The following is a 26,041-nucleotide window of genomic DNA, read 5'->3' on the forward strand; positions in this document are numbered from 1 at the left end:
GTAATACACCTCACACAAATGCAAAGCACTGCAATTAACAGTGAACAGAATCTCCAGCAAGTATATTGAAAGGAAACATGACTGTTCACATTTCAGTGCAGTCAAAATTCAACAGGTTGAAACTGGCCTTGGGCGGCAGCGAGAGCAATTTGGAATATCTATCCTCATCCGGTTTTCTTTTTCATTGATGTCAATGGGAATAATAGAAAAGAAGAAACCCAAGAGATGATCTCAATTGCCTGTAATACTGGCAGAGAGACAGAGGTACCCAGGTCCTCCATAGCCAATTACTAGTATAATGACAAGGAAGTGTGACCACTCAAAGCCAAAACAAAATGCTGAATCAGTCCTTGCTTCCAGTGGAAATGGACAACTGGAAAACTCAAATGGTCAAGCAGCACCTTTGGAAAGAGAAACATAATCAATTGGTGCTCTTTCAGCGCAACTGAAGAAAATGTTTGAGACGTTAGAGGCTTAAAGTAATTATAAGACAGGAAAAAGGCAGGGATCAGGAAAAGAGAAAAAGGGAATGGAGGAGCAATTAAATGACAAAAGGGACTCATGAGTCTGCTATTGTCATTTACATCTCCTCTCTACACAAGTTTTGTCTTTTTACTTGTCTCTTTTTAACCTCCTTTTGCCAACAGCCAATTTGTCATTAATCTTCCTGCCTTCCACACTTGAAGGTACTGAATAACCAGTGATTTCAGTGTTACCTGTGAAATGTAGGATGTCTAACAGGTCATTCACTCTTGGCCTTGCCTTGCTTTACCTGCCTTGAGCTGCACCTATTTCTTCCGTGCAGTTTTTGATTAATTAAGAAAGATACTGGCCAGAATTCTCTCAAAAAATTCTAAGTGTTGAATTTGTGTGAAAACTAGAATAATTCACGCTCTCTTTTTCACTGGGAATTCAGAGAAGAAATTCCCACACGCTGTGCACTGCAAAGGCCACCAACGTGAATATTACATTTGAGGGGGCAGGACCCATTCTCACTGGAGAGGCTGAAATCAGCATGCTGAATGGACCAGCGCTCATGCCCTAATCTGTCAGCGCTGAGATTGACATACGCACTGGTGGCCTCCCAATTGCAGGCCAGCCCCACAATCCCCGCATTGCCAGCCCCCCATCCCACTCACAGCTCAATTGCTGGCCCCCTGACTATTCCCTGGCCCAGCCCCATGCACTCCCTCCCACCCTGCTCCAATTTCCAGCTCCTCATCCATTCCCCCACTCCTGACAGTTTGACACTCCCCCCATAGTCCTGACCCCCTCAAGAGGCTGACCCCCTTGATCGCTGGCTTCCCTCTTTCCCCCAAGGATCCCCATGCAGAGTGGGACCCCCCCCCCATCCCCACTGATTGCCCAAATAGGCCTTGCCCCATTGTTGGACAGTGCCAAGATGCCCCCCTGGGCGTTGGCACTTTGCCCGATGGGCAGTGGGAGAGTGTTGGCTGGATTCCTGACACAAGCACCACCAACTGGTTGGAGAAGCAGTCGAAGACCACTGGTGTTTAGGTGGGTGAAGTCCGACAGAAATCCCTCAGGGATTTAGGACCCCAATGACAGAGACCCCAACACTGACCTGCACGTCACTCCAGCTATGAACAGTATCAAGGCCACCATATCACACTTGTTCCATGAATCCTCCACATACAGTTTAAATTTCTTCACTATGTTAGTGTTTCCTTCGGTGAAAAAACTCTGGAGAGAGAACAAAAAACATCCAATTACAATTTGTGAAGCAATCTCAATATTGTGAGCAAGTCAATTGGCCGAGTAGGATGCTTATTTAGGGAGGTAGGTATAAATAGAGTCCACCAACAACAGCTTGTGCTGTATCAGTGAGTTCCTTTCATAGCAGGACTTGAGAAAATTAGAGAATATATGTGACAGTGTGTGGACATGCATTATCACTGAATGATTTATAACCGAGGTGGACCATATGGAGAGGCAATGGTCTAGTAGTATTATCACTAGTTTATTAATCCAGAAACTCAGCTAATGTTCTGGGGACCTGGATTCAAATCCCACCATAGCACGATGGTAAAGTTCAAATTCAATAAAAAAAATCTGGAATTAAGAATCTACAGATGACCAGGAAACCTTTGTTGATTATCAGATAAACCCATTCAGCTCACTAATGTCCTTTATCTGGTCTGTGATTCCAGAGCCACAGCAATGTGGTTGACTCTCAACTGGCCTTGGGCAATTAGAAATGAGCACTAAATGCAGGCCAGCCAGTGATGTCCCAGGAATGAATAAAAAAAATGCTACATGCAGTCAGGGTGTCTGGAAAATATTTATCTCAAGGATTGTAATAGCAAGTTAATTACTCATTTCAGCTGGGGGCTTGTTATTTGATAGAGCTAATGAACTTTTGTTTACCCATAAGTTTCTTTGGGAAGTTGATTGACAGGGTCATGTGATAATGTGGGTCTGTAGCTGAGAGAAAGAGGCTTTTGCAGTTCTAGCTGGGAACTGTTTCAAGACAGAGGATGCTTCAAGACAAGGTGCTCTGGGACTCATTTTCTCTCTGAAGGCTTCAAGATTGTTTATACTCATTAGAGCAAGTCTATTCATTGTTGCTAACTATACTTAAAGTGACATTTAAGTCTGTAAGAAGAATGTTGCTTATTTGGAACTGAAACAGTGATAAGTTAGAAATTAAAGTTATTTCTTTTCATTTTTAAATATGGTTCAATTGTTAATTATTAAGCTGCTTCATTTGTTAGAGTTTGTAGTTAAACTGTGTTATTAAGTAACATTTGTTTTACTATAAAAGATCCCTCATTTGTCAGTGGGATTACTCCTGGAGTGAAACATCATATCCTCACATTTATATGAACAATGTTAAAATTGTTGGGGTCTAGTCTGGCTTCATACTTTCCTTGGGGTTCTGGTCCAGGGCCCGAACACCACAAATTTAAAACTGTTAACTTTAAAAATAAGTAGCAGGCTCCCTCTTATGGTGACTGTGAAAACAGCAGTCCCACTTCCCTGCATTTCTGGAATCAAAGAATGTTTGCATCAAAAAGGGAGGCTATTCAGCCCACTATATCCGTATTGGCTTTCCATAAGAGTAACTCCCACTCATGTAACTGGAGCCTTGCAAGTGTTTTGTCTTCAGATAATTATACAATTCCTTCTGAAAAACCACAATTGAATCTGCCTCTACCATACCTAATCAGTCTGAGTAAAATGCTGTTCCCCATGTCGCCTTCAATTCTCTTGTCAATCATTTTAAATCAGTGTCCTGTGGTGCTTTATGATCTGTCAGTCAATGGGGACAGTTTCTCCCCATCAATCCAGTCTATATTCCTCATGATTTATCAACACCCCTATGAACTTCCTCCCCTCAAACTCCCAATCTTTAAGGAGAACAGTCCCAGTTTTCTCCAATCTATCCAACTGTCTGAGATCAGAGAATAAAAATCATAGAATCCCAATAGTGCAGAAGAAGGCCATTCAGCCTATTGAGTCTGCACTGACTTTTCGACAACAACCCCACCCAGGTCCTATCCCCGTAACCCCATGTATTTACCACGCTAATCCCCCTAACCTTCACATCTTGACATACTATGGGGCAGTTTAGCACAGCCAATCAACCTAACCTGCACATCTTAGGGAGGAAACCAGAGCACCTGGAGGAAACCCACACAGACACAGGGAGAATGTGTGTGTGGAATTTGCACAGTCACCCAAGGTTGAAATTGAACCCAGGTTCCTGGCACTGAGAGGCAGCAGCTAACCACTGTGGCACCTTTGTCCCTGGAACCAATCCCCTAAATCTTTACTGTACCCTTTCTGAAGCCTCTGCAACCTCCCTGAAGTGCAGCATCCAGAATTGGATACAATTCTCCAGTTGAGCCTGAGACGGAGTTTTGATGACTCCCACTTCTCTGGTGTTAAAGAAGTGAGAAGTGACAGTACTAATGCGCAAATCAGCATGGAATATATACCTTTGAGGGTTTGGTGCACTCTGGATTGTCTTCACAATATTTAAATTCCCAACAAACTTGCCTGCAAAAAGTCACGCAAGTGCTTCTTTTTGGAAAGCACTTAAATAGCATTTGATCCATTGCCACAGATGCGCAGGCTTGTACGCTGCTCCATTTTACTGTCACCTCATTAGGTATATGTACTTGTACTGCTGCACTGGGAAGAGGAAAGAGGTGTGCTTGTATTGACATTGTGACTAAATTGGTATGGCTATTTTGGTATGATTGAATGAGGTGGGACAATCTGTTCTGTAAGTGAAGAATCCAGTGCACTGGTTGTTGGTTTATTTATAGATTAATGTTCCTTCTACTTTGCCCGAAAACTTTCTTCAATCCTAACATCAGGAGCATTTCTGACTGCAGCAGGGAGGCTGGTCATTCTGCTTTTTTTTGGATGAGATGGCCAATTTAACAATGCCAATTGGTGTTAAATCAGGGGCAATTGTGTGTTTTGGGTCCAAGCCCACTAAAATATGATAAAAGCAAAATACTGCAGATGCTGGAAATCTGAAACAAAAAGTAGAAAAATGCCGGAAAATCTCAGCAGGTCCAGAATCTGTGGAGAGAGAAAGTAAAGTCAATGTTTTAAATCCAAATGACCGTTCTGAAGTGCTTGGGAAGAAGAGTCATACAGGCTCAAAACATTGACTCAGTTTTCTCTCACTGCAGACACTGCCACAATCTGCATCGAGACTGCTCAAAATTATTTCATACACAGGCCCCCACAGTCACCAAATGGAGGTGGCATTCATTCCACTGTTCTGACATGGATGGGAACCTAGGCTTCAGCAGTGAATCACTGGCCCACACAATCACTAACATCAGCCTTCACCTGAAGCACCTTGCAGCACAGTGGCTAGCAATGCTGCCTCACAATGCCAGGGAGCTGGGTTTGATTCCCGGCTTCGGTCACTGTCTGTGTGGAGTCTGCATGTTCTCCCCATGTCTGCGTGGGTTTCCTCCAGGTGTTCTGGCTTTCTCCCATAGTCCAAAGATGTGTGGGTTAGGTCATGTTAAATTGCCCCTTAGTGTCAGGGGAATTAGCAGGGTAAATACATGGGATAGGGCCTGAGTAGGTGTATTGGCCATGTTAAATTCTCCCTCAGTGTGCCGAACAGGGTATTTGCACAGTAACTTCACAGTGTTAATGTCAGTCTACTTGTGACACTAGTAAATAAACTAAAAACTCAAATATTGCCCCTCTCTGTTTTCGCACTGAGAACTGTGTGCTGTTTTTATTTGAGTTGTTCCAGGGTAGTAATACTCGAAAGCTTCCATTCCTTTCCACCATCTAAAACCTTGCATCTGTGTCACTAATTTAAGTTCTCCTTCTATACACATCAGGAGATTTGCAGGCTCTTTCTCCCTCAACAACTCTGCTAGCGCCACAGTGATATGGTTATGGGTTTAAAGACACAAGGCTGGTCTCCTCACCTGTCTCAGCTCCTCCAGCGCTAAAGTGAAGACCCAGAAGTATAGTGTTATCTCTGCCATTGAAGGACCAACAGGAGGAGGAGGTTTGAAATCCACCAGCAAAATGTAGGCGAAAAGGGAAAGGAATGCAAAATAGAGGATCACATTCCCCAGGAATACGGTGACCGGAGCACCCCAGAACTTCTTCCACCTTCTTAAGATAAATTTCCTACTTTCGTTCTCTCCACAGAGTACGCTTTTATCCTTTGCATCGTGCTCACTGTCAGGCAGTAAAATAATGAGTTAGAATTTTCAACGCGAGTGAAATAGGAACAAGAATGCTTTTCGAACTGGTGCTACATTGTTTGGGTTCCAGCGGACGGCTGTCCACTTGCCCCATGCTGAATCCGGTGTCCTTTATCCAGCAGCAGAATCATGGATCCAGTTTATCACTGTGCTCCCAGACTCCAAGGCAAGCTCACACGAATGTAATCTGCAACCTTCTCTGCAGTGGACCATTTAAAAAGAGTCACACATATCTCACCAGTGTAACCAACATGGGCCAGTTAATCCCCCTCCCAAAATGTGAAAATGTGGAAGCATGCTTAATGCTGATTGGGAATATCCTTGGGCCTGCTCCCATTCCATCGCCATAGCTTCCCCGGGAGTGTGGTGGGAACCCAGGTTCAGGTGCAGAGATGGCTGCTGTGACACACTTTTAGGAAACTTGCAGATTCAGTGCAGGAGCTCCAAGGATATTCCCTAAAATTTGTCCAGTATACAGTTCATATGCTTCTAGTGCTGTTAAAATACTGACATGATTTAAAATTGAATACAATGAATGCAGGCAAATATAAAATAATGCAAACTTAATGTGCTTCAAGGTAATAATACATCCCAGGATATCAATATGCCACCTCTTTAATCTTTCCTGATTAAATGCGCCATTAAAGCCCATTATTATCATACAGCTACAGTATTGGCTATTGGGCGGCACAGTGGCATACTGATTAGCACTGCTGCCTCACAGCGTCAGGGACCCAGGTTCAATTCCCAGCTTGGGTCACTGGCTGTGTGGAATTTGTACATTCTCCCCGTGTCTGCATGGGTTTCCTCCGGGTGCTCCATTTTCTCCCACAGTGCAAAGATGTGCAAGCTAGGTTGATTGATCATGATAAATTGACCCTACTGTCAGGGGATTAGCAGGGTAAATGGGGGTTATGGAAATAGGGCCTGGTTGGTACAGACTCGAAGGGCCAAATGGCCTCCTTCTGTATTTATAGGGATTCTATGTATTGTGTCAGAGATGCTCCCAAAGTCTTCGATGGGCATAGAAATGGTAAAAGGTAGTAAACAAATTGAGAGTGGATGAGAATGTGCATTGGTGTATGGGGATGAGGGTGAATGAGAACTCAGACTGCGAGAGAGCCAGATACACACTCCCTGCTCTCTTAACACACATATATGCACATATGTTCATGTAATCATCTCTCTCACGTGCACACACTCAGCTCTCTCACACCCACTCTTACAATTTATGTTATAAGAATAGTCAGTCCTGGATGGGCAATACTAGTAAACATAAGGTCACTCATATCTGGATTGGATGTTTACAGGAAAATTGATGTCAACAATCTATACGGTTAGGTGTCCAACACTCCAGTTTTGCTGAGATGAATTGGATCCGGTTGTCACAGAACCTTTGTTGAAAATCCACCAATTGCATGGTTTAGCAGTACCCACCTTCTCTCACCCAACCACCTTTACCCTCACCATCAAACTGACAGGGGAGGAGATGTGATGGGAAGGAGAGAGAGACCTAGGGCAAGGCCTGAGGCCTAGTGGTGCTCAAAACTAGAGAGCCTATCAGCAGCAAATCTGGGAAAGAAACAAGCTGTGATTGGAGGAGCGGAAATCTTCAATTTTACTGACAGTTCTAACCAGCATTTAGATCAGTGACTCCAAGGTGGAGCAGGGGCAGGGGGCACAGAGAGGGACTTCATGTAACACAATTGGGCTGCCAGTTCAATATGCTTGTCCTACATAATGGCAGGTTAGTTATTTCTGATGGAGCACTCTTATACTTTTTGTCTCAGAAAGGTCATTACCTCGGAGTGTTTGACTGTCTGTTTGCACAGTAAAGATTAGCCACATTAGACCTCTGGATGAAACCAAAAGCTGCTTTTATCCAACTTGAATCCATTTAGCCCTGCCCCACTGCTGTTCAATGCTGGGACAATTATTGCCTGGACCAACCTGTTTGCTTCATCATGGAGCAGCAAAGTATCTTCTGTGTCCAAGCTATCCAGCTCTTTCAGTTGTTCAGCTTTTCCTATGGATGCATGGTCATGTACACTGAAAGGGAACAAGAAAGAAGTGTCAAGAGAAACATCTAGTCATTTACCTTATTGCTGTTTGTGGGAGTTTACTGTGTGTATATCAATTGCTGCAGTTCCTACATTACTGCAGCAAATAAATTTCAAAAATTCCTTGATTTGGATGTAAAGCTTAAATTTGCGTAAATAAATTTACTTGGAATACATGCAAAAGAAACAGGACATAGAGAGGGAGACCATTCGGCCCTAACTATTCTGGTGTTCAGGTTTAACGCAAGCCTCCTGCCATCTCTCCTCAAGGCCCCAGCAATTTCCTCCCTTGCCACTTTCAGTATCCTGGGGTATACCCCATCAGGCCCTGGGGACTTGTCTGTCTTAATGTTTCTCAAGAACCATAATACTTCCTCCTTTTTGATCTCAACATGACTCAAACTATCTACACATCCTTTCTCAGATTCATCATCCACCAAGTCCTTCTCTTTAGTGAATACTGGCACAAAGTACTCATTTAATACCTCATCCATTTCCTCTGGCTCCACGCATAGATTCCCTCCCTTCATCCTTACAGGAATGTGCCGGTCCTGAATTCCTATCAACTTATACTTGAAAGCCTCCCACATGCCAGGTATTGATCTGCCCTCAAACATCTGCCCCCAATCTATATTCTTCAGTTCCTGCCTAATATTGTTGTAAATATCCTTCCCCCAGTTTAGCACCTTAACTTGAGCACAACGCTTATCTATATACATCAGTACCTTAAAGTATACTGAACTGTGATCAGTGTTCCCAAACTGCTCCCCTACTGAAACATCGACCACTGTTTGATTCTCTTCACTATCAGTGTGGGTGGAGCATTTGAATAATTATTTTATTGATGGCTCTTGCTACAGCTTGCAAAATAGAATGTGGCTGGCGTACCTGAAGTGTATCTCTCTCGTGTTCCCGGAGAGGACCTAAGTAAAAGTCCACTGTTTGCCCATTTCGCTGTAATTTCTAGCCTGTGAGCTCCCTCTCATCATTTTCAATGTTACTTGATAAATTGCTCCTGCGCACTCTTTGGTCATGTGCTCAACCATCCTACAGACTGTCCTCTTTCATATGTTGAGGTTAGGAGTCATCACAGAATCTTGTTTTCTGACCTTTTCCCCAGAACCTTGAAATTGGGGAACTCCTTATGTAGAAGCATACATAGAAACACAGAAACTAGAAGGAGTAGGCCATTCAGCCCTTTGAGCCTGCTCTGCCATTCAGTTTGATCATAGTTGATCATCAAATTCAATATCCTGACTCCAGCTTCCCCCCACAACCCTTGATCCTTTTAGCCCTAACAGCTGTATCTAATTTCTTCTTGAAATCACATAATGTTTTGGCCTCAACTACCTTCTGTGGTAGTGAATTCCACACATTCACCACCCTCTGGGTGAAGACATTTCTCCTCACCTCAATTCTAAAAGGTTTACTCCTTATCCTCAAACTATGACCCCTTGTTCTAGACACCCCCACCATCGGGAACATTCTTTCTGATGTAACCTCTTTACTTCTATTAGAAACTTAAGTTTCTATGAGATTCCCTCCCACTCTTCTACCAGTGAATATAATCGACTTAGTCTCTCCTCACATGACAGGAATCAGCCTGATAACCTTGGCTGCACTCCTTCTATAGCAAGGACATCCTTTCTCAGATAAGGACAGCAAAACTGCACACAATACTCCAGTTGTGGCTTTGCCAATACCCTATACAATTGCAGCAAAACATCCCTATTCCTATACTCAAATCCTCTTGCTATGAATACCAACATAACATTTGTCTCCTTTACTGCCAGCTTACTTTCAGCAACTGATGTAGGAGGACACCAAGGTCTTGTTTGAGTATGCACTTAATTTACACCTCATATTTATCTGCAATATACTGCATCTGCCACATAGATGCCCACACACACTGCCTGTCCAAATCATGCTGAAGCATCTCTGCATCCTCCCCACAACTCCTCCTTCCACTCAACTTAATATCATCTGCAAATTTGGAGATATACATTCAGCTCCCTCTTCCAAATCATTAATATATAATGTGAACAATTGGGGTCCTAAAAACAAATCCCTGAGGCATCCCACTAATCACTGCCTGCCAATCAGAAAAAAGCACCAACTCTGTGCTTCCTATCTGATAACTGGCTTTCTATCCATCTCAAGACATTACCAGCAAATCCCACCTGTTTTAACTTTACAAAGTAATATGCTGAGAGACCTTGTTGAAAACCTTTTGAAATTCTAAATAACCCACATCTGCTGGTGCTCCCTAGTCAACTCTATTAGTTACATCTTCAAAGAATTTTGGTAGATTTATCAAGCATAATTTACTTCTTGTAAATCCACGTTGACTTTGTTTTGATTATATCACTGCTTTCCAAATGCTGAGTAATGAACTCTTTGATAATAGACTCTAGCAATTTCCCTAGCACTGATATTAGACTCACTGGTCTGTAGTTCCTTTCTTTCTCTCTACCTCCCTTTTTAAATAGCGGGCTTACGTTAGCTACCCTCCAATCTGTAGGCACCATTTCAGAGTCCAAAGAATTTTGGAAAATGGATTTACTAATTCTAGGGCACTTCCTTAAATACTTTGGGATGAAGATTAACAGGCCCAGGAGATTTATCTGCCTTAATTTTCCCTAAACCATTTCTCTGCTAACACTGACTTCTTTCAGTTCTTCATTAAAATATGGGATCTTCCAAACTTCCTGTACATCATTCATGTCTTCTCTGTGAAGACAGAAGCAAAGTGCGAATTTAGTTCCTCAGAAATTATTTTCTTTCCTGTAAGGAATTCCCCCTTTCCTAACCGTGAGGGGCTGACATTTGTTTTTGTCAATCTTTTTCTCCTTATCTCCCTGAATCTCCAGTTTTAAAATGCAATGTGCTGTGTTACCCCACAAGTATTTCTAATCCCAGAGTGTGAATTTTGCCAGTCCACCAAGATCAGGGCACTTGCCTTTGTCATGGTGTTGAGGATTAACCAGACAATGCGCAGTGAGTACTCAATCTTTCCAAGCTTTTACTACTTGCTAGCAAGAACACACATGCAGCGCAATGCATCATTAGGTGTTCAGATGATTTATACAGACAATTAGCAGTTATAGTTAATTACAGCAAATGAGAAACAAGCAACTTTTTTATCCTTAATTTGCATATACAGCCATAGCATTTTTCCCTTTCTTATCCAATAGAAAACAATCTCCTTCATTTGCATAATATATCAACACATCTTGTTTTTTTTTGGTACTTTTCATGGTAACTTGTCTTTGTTTCATTCTGTGGCCAAAACCAGGATTGCAGTGTTTATGGAACTGACACAAGGTTAGATTAGTCTCTTTCCTGAATACACAACTGCTGACCTCAATGAGACCTTGTTTAAGAATAAGCTGACGGAGTTGCCTTGTTGTTGTAACTTAGTTTCCACAATGGCAGTCGTGGTGGTCAGCTTAATGTACTTGTGTTTCAGAATTCAGTTGGTAAAACACTCACCCTTGGGCAGTGGATCTGGATTTGAGTTGATAAATGAAACCGATACTGCAGTACAATTTGGAAAGAATATTGCATTACGGGGAACTGTCCATCATTTAATAAGATATCCAAATGCTTCATCTATTCTCTTATGATTTGCATCAAGGATTCAGTGACACCATGAAGATGGTTCAGGATAAATATTTCACCTTCAACCAATCCCACCTAAAATGTAAATAAACTGGGCCTTGCTCTTATCACAGTAGGTTATAGCAATGAAAAGTTTTCCCAAATTAATTATAGCTCTTCACAAGTAATTTATAATGTAAAGCACTGAGAAGTCTTGACTTGTTGAGATAACATACAAGTGATTGGAAGGTTTTCTCACTGATGTGTTACCTGAAGCTGATGAGATTGGTAAATATCAGCAGAGGGCACAAGAATCCACACAGCAACTTCCAGATCGGAGTATCAGTTGACATGTCACCCCACCAGATTTTGGTCAACAGTGCCTAAAATACAGAAACTAATGTTACAAACAATGAGATTACTGCCTTAAAGTTAAAGTTAATTTTATTGATCCTACTGAATGTCAGCTGTGACTCAGTTGGTGGCATTCCAGTCTCCAAATCCCACTCAGGGCTTGAGAACAAAGACGAATGCTGATAGCAGCACTGAGGGAGCTCTGCACTGTTGGAGGTGCTGTCTTTTGGATATGTTAAACTGAGGCCCCAGATGTCTGGTGTCTGCAAGTAAAATACACCATGGTACTTTTCTGCTGAAGGACATGAAATTGTCACTCCCCAGCTTCCTCGGATATTGTCTCTCCCCCATCAATCATGCTGCACCCACCCCCCCTCCCCCTCCACCACTACTCCTGCAATCTCCACCGTCCAGGCTGTTAATGCAAATGAGCCCAGACTTTTATGCCCTGGGTTCATTGATAACATCTAAATTAGTGCTTAAGTATTAAAATCAGCTTTGTGCCAGTGCCGGTATCATTACGAGAGGTGAGAAATCGGGGACAAACTCAATTTTTTTTGTCTCTTTTGTGATCTTACAAGCTCGCCATGCTGTTCAACTGGCGTGATGAGCCAATAAGATCACCCACTACCCACACCCCCAACCATGTTTGAATGTGAACTAAAGGTGAGACAGCTCAGTTATATAGATCAGTTCATCAAGACAACAAGTTCAGTGGCACACATATTTTAATGATCGAGTACAATTATTTCCACACCATCAGAAGCAAGTACCTGAACACCATCATGTGCAAAGAAGGACTTGGCATCTGCTTCAGTGGCTAACTGCAAGCAAGTGGTCTTGCTCCAGTACTTGGTCTTGCGAATCAGCAAGCAGAAGGCTCTGTCTTCACAGTTAGTGTAACACTGGCCAAACACGTCTGGAACCAGAGAAAACAACAGACCATTAATGCTCCATTCAGCTGCATTACAGATAGACAGGACTCTTCATCTGATGGACTTGGACTCTCCAGTCTTGAAAGGTGGTGTGTGAGAAGTGGCCTTCTAGAATCTTAGAGATATACCATAGTAAGCAACACAGACAAGGTGTATGTGAAAAATACATTTATAGCATGGAAGAAGGATGTTTGGGGTGGGGGGCATTGTTACAGGTTCAAACTATTAAAAGGCAAACCAGAACAAAACAAAATGCTGGAGAAATTCAGCAACTCAGGCACTATCCTGAGTTTTCCAGCATTTTTATCATAAAATGAACTGAACTGATTGTCCTCTTTGGCACTGCTGCCTTACAGTGCCAGGGACCCAGGTTTGATTCCCAGTTTGGGTCACAGTTTGTGGAGTCTGCACGTTATCCCACGTCGGCATGGGTTTCCTCCCACAGCCCGAAAGACAGGCTAATTAGGTGCATTGGCCATGCTAAATTCTCCCTCAGTGTGCCCAAACAGGTTTGGAGGGTGGCGACTAGGGGATTTTCACAGCAATTTCATTGCAGTGTTCATGTATGCCTACTTGTGACACTAATAAATAAACTTAAGCTTCCATAAATATCCTATGATCAGGACCATGATCAATGCATTGAGCGTTGTTGGAAGGAATGTTGCTCGGGCCCCCTCCTTGGGTTGTGTGTTTCATGGTACCTAGTGCCAGTTGATCATATTTTGCGTTTTTCATGCTCCGAGCTGTCTCGGTGTCCGATTCCAGATGAGCCATTTCTTTCAAAATCTTGCACGCGGCCAGTGCTGCGGGTACTGCTTCTGGACCCTGTGAGGAATGGAAACGTTACTCGCACATTTCAAGGGCAAGACTAACATGTGAGATCAAAACTTAAATCCACATGAAAGCAGAGTCACAGTTTGCTGAATACAGAGATAAAGTGTCAACAGGCTATATTGATGCTTTGCCGCTAACGCAACTTAATAAGGGAGGAAGTCAGGCAGGTAAATCAAAGAGAGAAGAAGCTCAGTGCTACAGAGCCAGAGTGAGAGTTTAGGAAGTTGTGGTGAAGGGTCAGAGTGGGAATTATAAAGGATGTGTGAACAAAGATGGAGAAATCAAAGCCTGTGGCAGTCATTGAAGAGGGGAGTGCAATGCGAATCTGCATGGGAAACCAGTGTGTAAATTAATTGCTGCAGCCTGAGGCACGTACCTTATAGGGGATTTTCACAGTAACTTCATTGCAGTGTTAAGGTAGGCCTACCTGTAATACTAATAAATAAACTTTACCTTTAAAACTTAAAGTTAATGTTCTTAAATCATAATGGGCCTGAAACATTAACTCTGTTTCTCTCTCCACAGATGCTGCCAGACATGCTGGGTTTTCTCAGCACTTTGTTTTTATTTTAGCTAATGAATTGTTAAACATTGGATTTGTTACTTACTTCCAACTACAACAGCTCCAACAAGCCTAGATTGTAATAACAGACAAGTTACCAAGAGTTGAATGGTTATCAACCAAGAGTGTGTCAGAAAGCAAAAGACTTGCATTTATGTAGCACCTTTCACAACCCTCAGGACATCCAGAATAGCTTTACAACCATAACATGCAACTGACCTACATCCAAAACATAAGGATATACTGGAGTAGAACTGAACAAATGACATTATCAAACATTTTATCTTGTAAACTAATCATGAAGCTTATTCCAAAATGAATAAATGCAATAAAAAAATTGAACTTGAGAACTAGCGCCACCATGTGGAAATGCAATGAAGGGATAAGCAAAAAAGGTGATCCTGTTGATGATTTTAGAATATAGTTGGAGAGAACAACCTATAACATCCTTGGTTTCATGATGGCACTCAACTGAGCCACATGGTTACGAGTTCAAACCTCGCTCCATCATTTTACCATTAGTTATTTATTACTGCATTGTTAAGTTCTGTGGACCAAAGGGATCTTGGTGTGTTTGTCCACAAGTCTCTGAAGACGGAAGGGCATGTCAGTAGGGTAGTAAAAAAGGCATATGGGACACTTGCCTTTATCAATCGAGGCACAGATTACAAAAGTAGGGAAGTCGTGTTGAAGTTGTATAGAACTTTGGGTGAGGCCACTGCTAGAATATTGTGTGCAGTTCTGGTATAGCAAGGATGTGATTGCACTGAAGGGGGTGCAGGGAAGGTTCACCAGGATGCTGCCTGGGACAGAACATTCAAGTTATGAAGAGAGGTTGGGTGGGCTTGGATTGTTTTTGTTGGAGCAGAGAAGACTGAGGAGCGACTTGATTGAGGTGTATAAGATTACGAGGGACAAGGACAGGATGGATAAGGAGCAACTGTTCCCCTTAGTTGAAGGATCAGCCATGAGGGGACACAGGTTCAAGGTGAAGGGCAGGAGGTTTGGGGGGAACTTGAAGAAAAACTTTTTTTACTCAGAGGGTGGGATGGTCTGGAATTCACTGTCTGGGAGGATGTTAAAGGTGGGTTGCCTCACATCTTTCAAAAAATACCTGGATGAGCACTTAGCGCATCATAACATTCAGGGCTATGGGCCAAATGCTGGCAGATGGGATTAGGTGGGAGTTCAGGTGTTTCCAATGTGTCGGCGCAGACTTAATGGGCCGAAGAGCCTCTTCTGCACTGTATGACTCTATGATGGGTTTTAGTCATAAAGTTGGGTGGAGACACTAGGGTTCTCCTTGGAGCATAGGAGATTGAGGTGAGATTTGTTAGGGATGTATAGATTAACATAGATTTATGTAAGGGAGATAAAGAAAAGCAGATGGTACAAGGAGTGAGGACTCAGGTTTAAGGCCTTTGGCAAGAGATACAGAGAGAATACGAGGAATATTTTTATGTAACAGATGATAATGACCTCGAACTTGCTGCCTAAAGGGAAGTGGAGAAATGGAGGCAGATTGATTTTAAATAGAAATTGGATTGACATTTGAGGGAAATAAAGATGCAGTGTGACAAGGATAGAGAGGGAAAGTGGGACTGATCGGATTGGTCTACCGAAAGGCAGCATGAACTCGATGGGCTGAGTGGCCTCTCCTTCTGCACAGTAATGACTGGAACTTGAGCACATTAGCTAGGCTGACACTGCAGTGCAATACTGAGAGAGTGCTGCACAGTTTGACATGCCTGCTTGCAGGTAAGATGTCAAACAGAGGTCCAATTTACTTTTTCTGATGAAGGTAAAAGATCCCGTGCCACTGTTCAAAGAGCATCAGTGAGTCCTCCTGATGTTCTGGCCAGCATGATCACCAATACATAGAGATTCATATAATGGTGCAGTATGCTAGAAGATTTACTTTATTTTGAATTAACCCAAGTAATATTTTGATACGGTGCTTCAAATTCTCACACTTAGGATTCTCACGCTCAGGCAGTAATGCATATGCATGCACAATATGTTATTACACACACAATCTTGTGCACACACATAAATGGGGTTTCTGCAATGCTTACCATAAGGTTATGGTGATGTAATGAGAGAAGCTTCTATGCAAATTTCCAGGGCATTCACTTGCTTTGTACAGTAATTAGTAACGTATAGTTAAATACATTACTTAAGAGGGAGAGGGATGTGGAATAGAGGGATTCAACTGCTGTATATATAGGTTGAGAATCATAGATTCACTACAGTACAGAAGGAGGTCAGTTGGCTCATTAAGCCTGCACTGACAGCAATCCCACCCAGGCGCTAACTCTGTAACCCCTCAATATACCCTACTAATCCCCCTGACACTAAGGGACAAATTAGCATGACCAATCAACCTAACCTGCAAATCTTTGGAGGTGGGAGACTCAAAACTGAAGGTGCCTAAGTGACAAATGGGCAGGAGGCTGTAATTACCTGATATTGTCCTCATTATAAATGTGTTTTGCTTTTTCCTTCTTACCACACTCTGCGGTGAACAAGGCAGATCTTCACCTGTTCCCAGAGCAAGGATTTTCCAGGAACAAGTCGCTAGTCTATTGCCAGAGCTTGCAGTTCGTGAGGTGTTACTCCACACCAAGCATGCTGACAAGGACACTGTCACGTATATTAGTATACAATGAAAAGTATTGTTTCTTGCATGCATTATAGACAAAGCATGCCATTCATAGAGAAGGAAAGTAGAGCGTGCAGAATGTAGTGACACGGTAGTACAGTGGTTAGCACTGCTGCTTCATAGTGCTAGGAACCCAGGTTTGATTCCCGGCTTGGGTCACTGTCTGTGTGGAGTTTGCACGTTCGCCCCGTGTCTGCGTGGGTTTCCTCCTACATTCTGAAAGATGTGCTGGTTAGGTGCATTGACCCAAACAGGCGCCAGGCTGTGGCGACTATGGAAATTTCACAGTAAGTTCATTGCACTGTTAATGTAAGCCTTATATGTGACCAATTAATAAATAAATGTTTAGCATTACAGTAATAGCTAGGATGTAGAGAAAAATTAGCTTAATATAAGGTAGGTTCATTCAAAAGTCTGATGGCAGCAGGGAAGAAGCTATTTTTGAGTCGGTTGGTAGATGACCTCAGACTTTTGTATCTTTCTCTGGACAGGAGGTGGTGGAAGAGAGAATGTCTGGGATATGCGGGGTCCTTAATTATGCTGGCTGTTTTTCTGAAGCAGCCCATCATTGGCCTGTAGGTAGGATTTTGGTCACGCAATGACCACATCTTCCTTGGCCATCAAGTCCTGAGGGTGACACTCAAATGAAGAGCTTCTGGTTCAAAGCCAGGGAGGCTACCACTGCACCACAAAACCTCATAAATGTGGAGTGGGAATATGAAATGTGAAACATTGACAAAAATATTGTAAACAGGGATTGTGTGCAGAGACAAAATTTTAACATGGCAATTTTGTACCTAGTAAGTTAATAATAAACTCTCTCCTTACTGAATGTGCTGGTTTGAAATACAGCAAGGCCAAGATTTCACGGAGAAGCTGCTTACCATTTCCCAGAAGTAGTTCGCCATTTCTTGTCGGTTCAACAACACTGCCCACAGAAAGAGATCTCTCCAGGGGTTTTCCAACTTTTGACTTAAATCAGGCATCGTAAACAACCTCTGGCCACGTAATTTGCTATTCAGTTCCTGAAAGAGTATATTGGATTAGAATATTTGAATACAAAGCCAACTGTCAGTCTCAGCAAAACTTATATCCTTGTAGGTAGGATATTAGAAACATAGAAAATAGGAAAAGGAGTAGGCCACCTGGAGCTTGCTCCACTATCCTATCTTCTATCTCAATCCCATACTCCTTGATGGCTTTAGAGTCTAAAACCCCATCGAATTCCTTCTTAAATGAGGTAAACCATCTGGAACTGAGATGAGGAGAAATTTCTTCACCCAGAGCGTGGTGAATGTGTGTAATTCACTACCACCAAATGTAGTTAAGGCCAAAACATTGTGTGATTTCAAGAAGAAATTAGACACAGTTTTTGGGGCTAAAGCGATCAAGGGATATGAGAGGATGGGGGATCAGGATATTGAATTTGATGCTCAGCCATGATCATAATGAATGGCAGAGCAGGTTTGAAGAGCCAAATGGCCTACTCCTGATTCTAGTTTCTAAATATGTTCAGTGACTTGGCTGCCATAGCTTTGTGTGGTAGAGAATTCATCCTGCTGTTACTATTCTGCTTCTAATTGTTGTACCTTCCTAAGCAAGAATCTTCTTTTCTACGTTAGCCCCTCTTCTGGTACAATGACACTTGATTGTCATCCCTACCACCACACTTACCCTTCCTTGCGTTCCCAATTGAATGAGTTGAAGGGGGTGGGTAGAGAATTGCTTCTATCTCTACAGTAAGTGCCTTTTGGAGTGGGTGTGGTAGCTTATGATGGGGGAGGGGCATTATCTCAGTGAGGGGTTGAACAAAACTACCTCAGTGGGAAAGGGAGTATCTTAACTGGTGTGACCGTATTATTGGGCATGTGATGCCATCAAAGGAGGATTGTCAGTAGGGTGGACAAGAAGTGCCTTGATTGTGGTTATGTACGACAAATTGACCAAAATGATCTGGCTCTTTGGTGCACCACCCCACCCCCTGCAGCACATTCTCAGGTGGCACAGAAGGTGCAGGGCATGTACAACCCTGTAGACATTGTCGGGATTGGAAGATCCCACCAATGGCCAATGGCAAGCCTGCAGAAGTCCCACCCAAATACTAAGGGTGGAAATTGGCCTTAGTGGATGGGAGAGTTGAGGATGGGGTGGGGAGAATTTAGCAAAATGTTTCAGTTGGGCATGAGGAGGGTGTGACAGCCCAATTTATAAGTTACTGTGCTGTAATTTCAGGAAATTTATCAATTATATTTCAGTATTTTTCAGGTGCTATCAGCTGTAAAATATTGAGATCATCTGACTTTTCAAACTATAAGTCAAAATTTATTGACTAGAATTGGGATCGACTTTTGACAGCTCCTCGGGTTGTAAAGAGCCTCAAAGGTGACCTCAAGCTGAAATGTTGGCTTAGCCCACATCAAGGGCCAGATGCCATTTTGGTAAAGAATTTGAAATTTACACTAGCAAACACCTGGAGAATCGTTAAAAGGCTGAGTGCAACTTAAATTGCCTGCCTGCATTATTCACAAGTTTGCATGTATTTTGGATGTCTAATACTTGACCTAATGATCGCTTCCAACACTAAGCAGCTAGGTGGGAATAAGCAAGTCGTTGCTGAGGATTTTGAATCAAAGGTGTTTCATCTTTCACTCTTTGCTTGCTGCTGGAGATTTTAAGACAGCTTTTGAAACACATGGGGAAGCTTTTGGGAACACTTTGCGTAAACTTCACCAACACTTGAACAGCATATATTCCAAAAATTTTCTGAGGGCTACTCTACTTCATTGGAGACCTTCTAGAAATCAACATCCAAAGATGTGTGGGTTACGTTGATTGGCCAGTCATAGGGTAAATAAGTAGGGATATGGGCATAAGGCCTGGGTGGGATTGTGATCAGTGCAGATTCGCTGGGTCGAATGGCCTCCTTCTATACTGAAGGAATTTTATAAATGAGAGTGCTTGGCTGTTGACATCTTGCTAGGAGTCCCATTTGGTCTAAAACAGGAGGAGGACATGGGGACAGGCAGAGCAGAGAGGTAAAGGAGGACGTGGTGGACTCCTACCTCCAGGCAAGTTCAATGGAGATCAGAAATTAGGATTGCTTAAATCAGTCTTTCAAACAGACATGTTTGTTAGAATAGTGACCATTTAGTTCCTGTTTCACCCTTTCACTAAAACACCACCCCCTGGACTTTTAAAACCATAAATGATTTTTCCCCCAATTCCAATTTTATATAACAAGTATTGAGGGAAAAAAAATACATAATGCACCAGCTAACTGAAGTGTAGAAAAACATGCAGATGCAGTGCACCAGAATACAATATTAGTTACTACTGTTGCACAAGTTTTAACGTTTTAAAACCTTAACCATAATGGTGGCTACAGGTAAACGGGCACATTCTTAAAATGACAAGTCAGGGTAGGTATATCTGTGTTTTTAACGTACAGGCACAGCATCTCAAAACTGGCAACCTTGGGATGGCTAAATTTCAATCTTGCCGGATTTCGGATTCTTCCTGACTGTGGGTCAGGGGTTCGGGTTAAGCCAGGTCAGATGGGGTCAATGATGCTCAGAGCGGCAAATGGGATAATTAGATCCACAATGAACTATTACACTGCCTAGCCAAACTGTCCAAGTAAATTATTTATTATTTTGCTCAATTAAAATTGAAACACACCATATTCTAAAAAATCCACTTTTCAGATAACCCCAGTTTTTGGGGCAGTTGGATTTGAGACATGACCCATCTACTTTCAATCTACATTTAAAGCCCTGTTTAGGGATACAGTTTGTGTCACAATTATGTACTGAGCTAGTAATCCAGAGGCCTGGACTAATAATTCTGCAGAACAAGAGTTTGAATCCTGCTATACCAGCCTGAATTGAAATTCAATTTTAAAAAATAGGAATAAAAAACTGACATCAGTTAAATTGACTGGGAAAGTTGTCAAAGCACCATAAAAAAACCCAACTGGTTCATTCATATCCTTTAGGGATGAAAAGTTGCAGCCTTTGCCCAGTGTGAAAAGATCATAGAATCCCTGAAGTGCATTTGGCCCATTGAGTCTGTATTGACAACAATCCCACCCAGCTCCATTCTCCATAACCCCGTGTATTTACCCTGCTAATCCCCCTGATATTGAGGGGCAATTGAGCATGGCCAATCAACCTAACCGGCACATCTTTGGAGTGTGGCCCACACAGACATGGGGAGAACATGCAAACTCCACACAGGCAGTCACCCAAGGCTGGAATTGAACCTGAGTCCCTGCCGCTGTGAGGCAGCATTGCTAATCACTGTGCCATCATGCCTCCCAATGGCTTAGATGGATATAATGTGATCTAGGTGTGACTCCACTCCCATTTGATTCTAAACTGCCTTCTGAAGTGTCTTGGTAAATCAATCTTTCTCAGGAAATAAGGGAATATGTCATAAATGTCAATCTTGTCAGTCACAACAAGCTCCTGAGCGCTGGGCCTTGTACTTACTGTTATTGACTTTTTAACACCCAAGGGCTTGCGAGAGGGGCTGGATTCCTGGAAGATCCCCTTGCATGCATCATGTAGGAAATCCTTCAGCACCTTAGACACTTCATACAGGGTAAATTTGGGCCTCTTCTCCAGGGAGTCACGATGCAAAGTGTGGTTCATGCCTGTTATAGTAAGTCTCTGCTCCTCGAGTTTCTTCAGTAGGAGTTCATAGAGGAGGCACTTTTGCGGGATGGAACAGTAGAGCTCCTGGAGCCGGCCGTAGGTGAGGAAATCGTACATATTCATCCCATTGTCAATGAACAACTGCACAAACTCTGGCTTGTCATTCACCAAAGCATCCATCATTACTTCTTCCAGGTCATCAAACTACAAGACACAGCACATGATGTCGTTTGTGTACAGGACCCCCTGATTAGAGGACATTGTTATGACCACTAGACCTTAGAAAATAGTTATGTTTTAAACTGTCTCTTTTAATTTAAGATAAAGCGCTGGTGTAGTAGTATTGTCACCGGACTATATTGATCCTGGGGACCCAGGTTTAAATCCCACCACAGCAGATGGTGAAATTGGAATTGAATAAGAATCTGAAATTAAACGATGACCATAAAACCATTGTCCATTGGAAGGGGTGGGTAGATAATTGCTTCTATCTGGACCCATCTGGTTCACTAATGTACTTTAGGGAAGGGACTTTGTCACCTTTACCTGGTCTGGCCTACATGTGACTCCAGACCCACAGCAATGTGGTTGACTCTTAAATGCCATCAGGGATGGGCAATAAATGCTGACCAGTCTGCAATGCCCCCATCCCATGAATGAATTTAAAAAAATATGGAATGGGAGGAATGTTGTGAGGTGGCACTGAACCCTACAAGATGACAAACCCATGTGATCTGGTTGGCATGTGTTCAGGGACCCAAACCAAGACTCATTCAAAGTCAGGTATATGCTTTAACAGCTGAACACAGAAGAAGGGGCAGCTGGCCTTGCTTTAGACTCTGGGCAGGATTTTATGGCCTCGCTCGTCCCAAACTGTAAAATCTCACCCGTGGTCAACGAACCTTCCCATGGTCGGCCCCTCACCTACTCCAATTCCCGTGGCAGGAGGGGTGGTAAAATTCCGGTCACACAGGGCCTGATTTTACCAATTGCAGCCTAAGGGCCAGATCCGGGTATAATACGGATCCCAGCCTGGAATCCTCCGTGCAGTGCGCCCATACGCTTCTTGCTGCCTGCAATCAGATCTGCACTGTGGGTGGGGCTTAGTGCTGCTGGAATGATCGGCGCTCTGAACTGCGCATGTGCAGTTAGAAAAAAATCTGAAATAGTGCGTCTGGGCGTGAAAGAGAGAAACAGCAGAGAAAATGGGTGGGGAGATGGGACTTAGGAGAATCTTGCAAACTGAAAATAATGTGGTTTGTGCTGCCTAATTATCTATGGGAAAGGTAATTAAACTACGGTGTCCTAGTGAGCAATTAGTGACCTGTATAATACATTTGTGATCTGTAACTGGATTGTTGATGTCCCTGTACCTATGAGCCAGGTGCTCAAATGTTCAGAGCCATGTGGTAACTTGGAAGAATGTGGTGGAACTTGACTGGAAATAAGATTCAAGGAGATTACTAAATCTGGGAAATCAACCAGAGTGAAAAGAAGTTTGTATTGGCAACTCTTCTCTCACATTCCATGGCAGATGTGCCCCTACTTTTGAACGTGATTTGTATGGGCAACATTGGGTGCAGCTAATCTGCCTCTGGAGCAGCCTTGGATCCTTTCTTTCATCTTGTTTCATCTGAGCATTGCACAGAATTAGAGGAATCCCTTTTGGAAGATAATGTCAAAATTATAATTGCAGGAACTAAAAACCCAACAGTCAAAAACTTGGGAAAATATTTCAAAATATGGATGGGGGAGAGGCAGATTAGCTGCACCCAACATTGCCTGTACAAATTACATTCATAAATAGGGGCACATCTGCCATGGAATGTGAGAGAAAAGTTGCCAATACAAACTTCTTTTCACTCTGGTTGATTTCCCAGATTTAGTAATCTCCTTGAATCTTATTGCCAGTTAAGTACCACCACAGGGACAATTCTTCCAACTTCACCACATGACTCTGAACATTTGAGCACCTGGCTCATGGCTACAGGGACATACAAGTCACTAATTGCTCACTAGGACACTGTAATTTAGTTAATTTTCCCATAGATAATTAGGCAGCACAAAGAAGATGCTACATTATTTTCAGTTTGCAAGATTCTTCCAAGTCCACCCTCCCCACAACCAGAGATCCATCTGAGCCCACCCACAACCAGAGATCCATCTGAGTCCACCCCCTCCTCTGGTGGAAGGCCAGGAAGGTGCTGCAGACTCTTGAAAGACTGCGGGTGGGAAGGATGGTGGAGGGAGGCTAGAAAGCAAGGTAAGTTGGGACTGTGCTCTGCAGAGGGGGGCCTGATCCGGAGGGGATCTGCCGGGGGGACCTGCCTCCCAGGGTAGTCTGATTCGGGGGAAGGTGGGTCTGCCGGGGGGACTTACCTCTGGGGGGGGTCTGCGAACGATGAGCTCCGGAAGTTCCCCTGCAGAATAGGAATTGGCTTCGGATTTTTATTTTGCAGGTTGCTTACAGCGCAGATCCAGAACAGACCCGAAGACATTAAAGTGGGATTTGGCGGTAGAAGTGGGCCCGCGGTTCATTAAGTCGATTTAAATGAATGCTAATGTATTTAAATCGTCAGGCTGCCCATTTCAGGCGTGGAATCAGGTGTCGGTAAAGCCACGATCAACTCAGACTCGGGTGTAGATCGCGTTAAAGGCCCGATGTCTGAATTTACCGCGATTTTGCGCCCAAAAACGGGCGTGAATTTTTGGTAAAATTGGGCCCACAGTCTGAGTAAGACTCAAAGATCCTGGACCAAGAGGCATGCTGCTGGATATGTGAAGCAGGGAAGCTACAAGTATGGGAGCAGGATGTTTGGAAGAATCTGTTCAGAAAAAAAATGAAAGAACAGACTTTTTGGAGGTTACTCTTTTTTCTTTATAAATTCAGTATTTGACCAATGGGAATTCAATGGGATTAGGAAGGACACTTTGATGTCTTTGGGGCTGGCAGGAACAAGATGGGCCAAATGGCCACCTTCTGTAGTGTAACTCCTCTATGGTTGTTATGGAAACATACTAAGATTTCAATAAACCTTTCAATCACGTTGATACTGTCAAAATGTCTTTTCCCAAATAAAGTATTCACTTGTTTCACTCTTATTCCTGATCATTCAAGCAGTTTTTTTCAGATTGACAGATTTTTTTCTTTTCCTACCTTAAATCAAACTGCTCTGAAGCACCCCACTTGGTTATGACCCCGGAGGAAATTGCAACCTGATACAAAGTTGCCCAAGTGGGGACGCGATGGCCTAGTGGTGTTATCACTTAGCAAATACTCTGGGGACCTGGGTTCGAATCCTGCCTTGATAGATGGTGAAATCTGAATTCAGTTAAAGAAAAATCTGGAATTAAGAATCTACTGATGGCCATCAAACCATTGCCGATTATAGGAAAAACCCATCTGATTCACTAATGTCCTTTTGAGAGATAAATCTGCCATTTTACCTGGTTTGGTCTACATGTGACAGCAGAGCCACAGCAATGTGGTTGAATCTCAACTGCCCTCTGAAATGGCCAAGCAAGCCTCTCAGTTCAAGGGCAACTAGGGATGGGCAATAAATGCTGGCTAGCCAATGACGCCCCTGTCCCAAGAATGAGTAGAGAAAAATGTCAAAGGCCACAGATATGGAATCCACCTCACTGCTAACATGAATAGGAGAATCTCATGCCCTCATTCCTTCCTCTTCCACCTAGGCCTACTGAAATCAGTTCCACATCTTACCGTCCACACCACATCACCATTGAAGATCTCACTCTTGGCAATATCCACCCTGTTCCAGGCAACGGCAAGTTTCAATTCATCCAGATACTCCTGGGCTTCTTGAGTTTGACTTTTACATGCTAGGGGGAGGGAAAGATAATCATTGTGCACATGATATCTGCATTTAATGTAACATTTTACATTTACATGTTCATGTGTGTGCCAGAATGTAGACTTAATAAATATCTCCCTACCTTTGACAAGGGCTTTCAGGAGAATGGTGTCTAATTCCTCGGAGCTCTCCTGTTCGGAGTCGTGTATTGTTAAAATGTAATCTTTGGCCAAAATGCTTTGAATCTAAAAATAATCCAAAGTTTTCCATCATTTTTGATTCAGGCAGGAATATATATTTAAATTAAGGTACGCAAAATTATTAAATCGTGTGAATCAAGTTTTATATATCTCACGTTAAAGAGGACTGATATTTATGAACATTCTGCAGTTTATACAATGGTTCATTAATGAATAAATCCCTCCTTTGAATTCAGGATAGAATAAAATCATAACGAATGGAGGATATTGCACAAGACAGAGCTCTTAAACTGCAGACATCATAAGATTCAGGGTGAAGCAGAAAGTTTTGCTGGTGAAGAAAAGGACAATTCCTGTAGAGCTGAAATGCTGCAAGAATGGCATATTTACTTATAGGATTTGGGTGTCACAACCATTTACAGTCCACCCCATATTAGAATTGTAGAATGCTGACAGTGCAAAAGGAGGCCAATTGCTCATCTGAACTAACTCTCCAAAAAAAGCATCTTATCCAGGTTTACCCTCCCCCTGCCCTATCCCCATAATCTTGTGCATTTACCATAGCTAATCCACCTAACCTACCCTTCTTTGGACTGTGGGAGGAAACCAGGAGGAAATCCATGGTGACACAGGGAGAGCATGAA

General features: G+C 42.8%; 1 protein-coding gene across 1 annotated transcript in view; it reads right to left on the bottom strand.

The window, feature by feature from the left end:
* The window catches only part of LOC145344334 (transient receptor potential cation channel subfamily M member 5-like), a 46,786-nt gene that overhangs the window by 18,114 nt on the left and 2,631 nt on the right, over window positions 1-26,041 (bottom strand). The window contains exons 3-12 of the mRNA XM_080191463.1: window positions 25,340-25,442; window positions 25,107-25,225; window positions 21,218-21,586; window positions 17,612-17,752; window positions 13,371-13,494; window positions 12,508-12,653; window positions 11,651-11,763; window positions 7,671-7,769; window positions 5,436-5,694; window positions 1,586-1,704 (exon numbers count right to left, since the gene is read on the bottom strand). Of these exons, the coding sequence (XP_080047589.1) occupies window positions 1,586-1,704; window positions 5,436-5,694; window positions 7,671-7,769; window positions 11,651-11,763; window positions 12,508-12,653; window positions 13,371-13,494; window positions 17,612-17,752; window positions 21,218-21,586; window positions 25,107-25,225; window positions 25,340-25,442 (1,592 nt within the window). The remainder of the gene's footprint in view (window positions 1-1,585; window positions 1,705-5,435; window positions 5,695-7,670; window positions 7,770-11,650; window positions 11,764-12,507; window positions 12,654-13,370; window positions 13,495-17,611; window positions 17,753-21,217; window positions 21,587-25,106; window positions 25,226-25,339; window positions 25,443-26,041) is intronic.

The sequence above is a fragment of the Carcharhinus amblyrhynchos genome, chromosome 6 (assembly GCF_965287045.1).
Source record: "Carcharhinus amblyrhynchos chromosome 6, sCarAmb.v2.hapA, whole genome shotgun sequence".
NCBI classification, from domain to species: domain Eukaryota; kingdom Metazoa; phylum Chordata; class Chondrichthyes; order Carcharhiniformes; family Carcharhinidae; genus Carcharhinus; species Carcharhinus amblyrhynchos.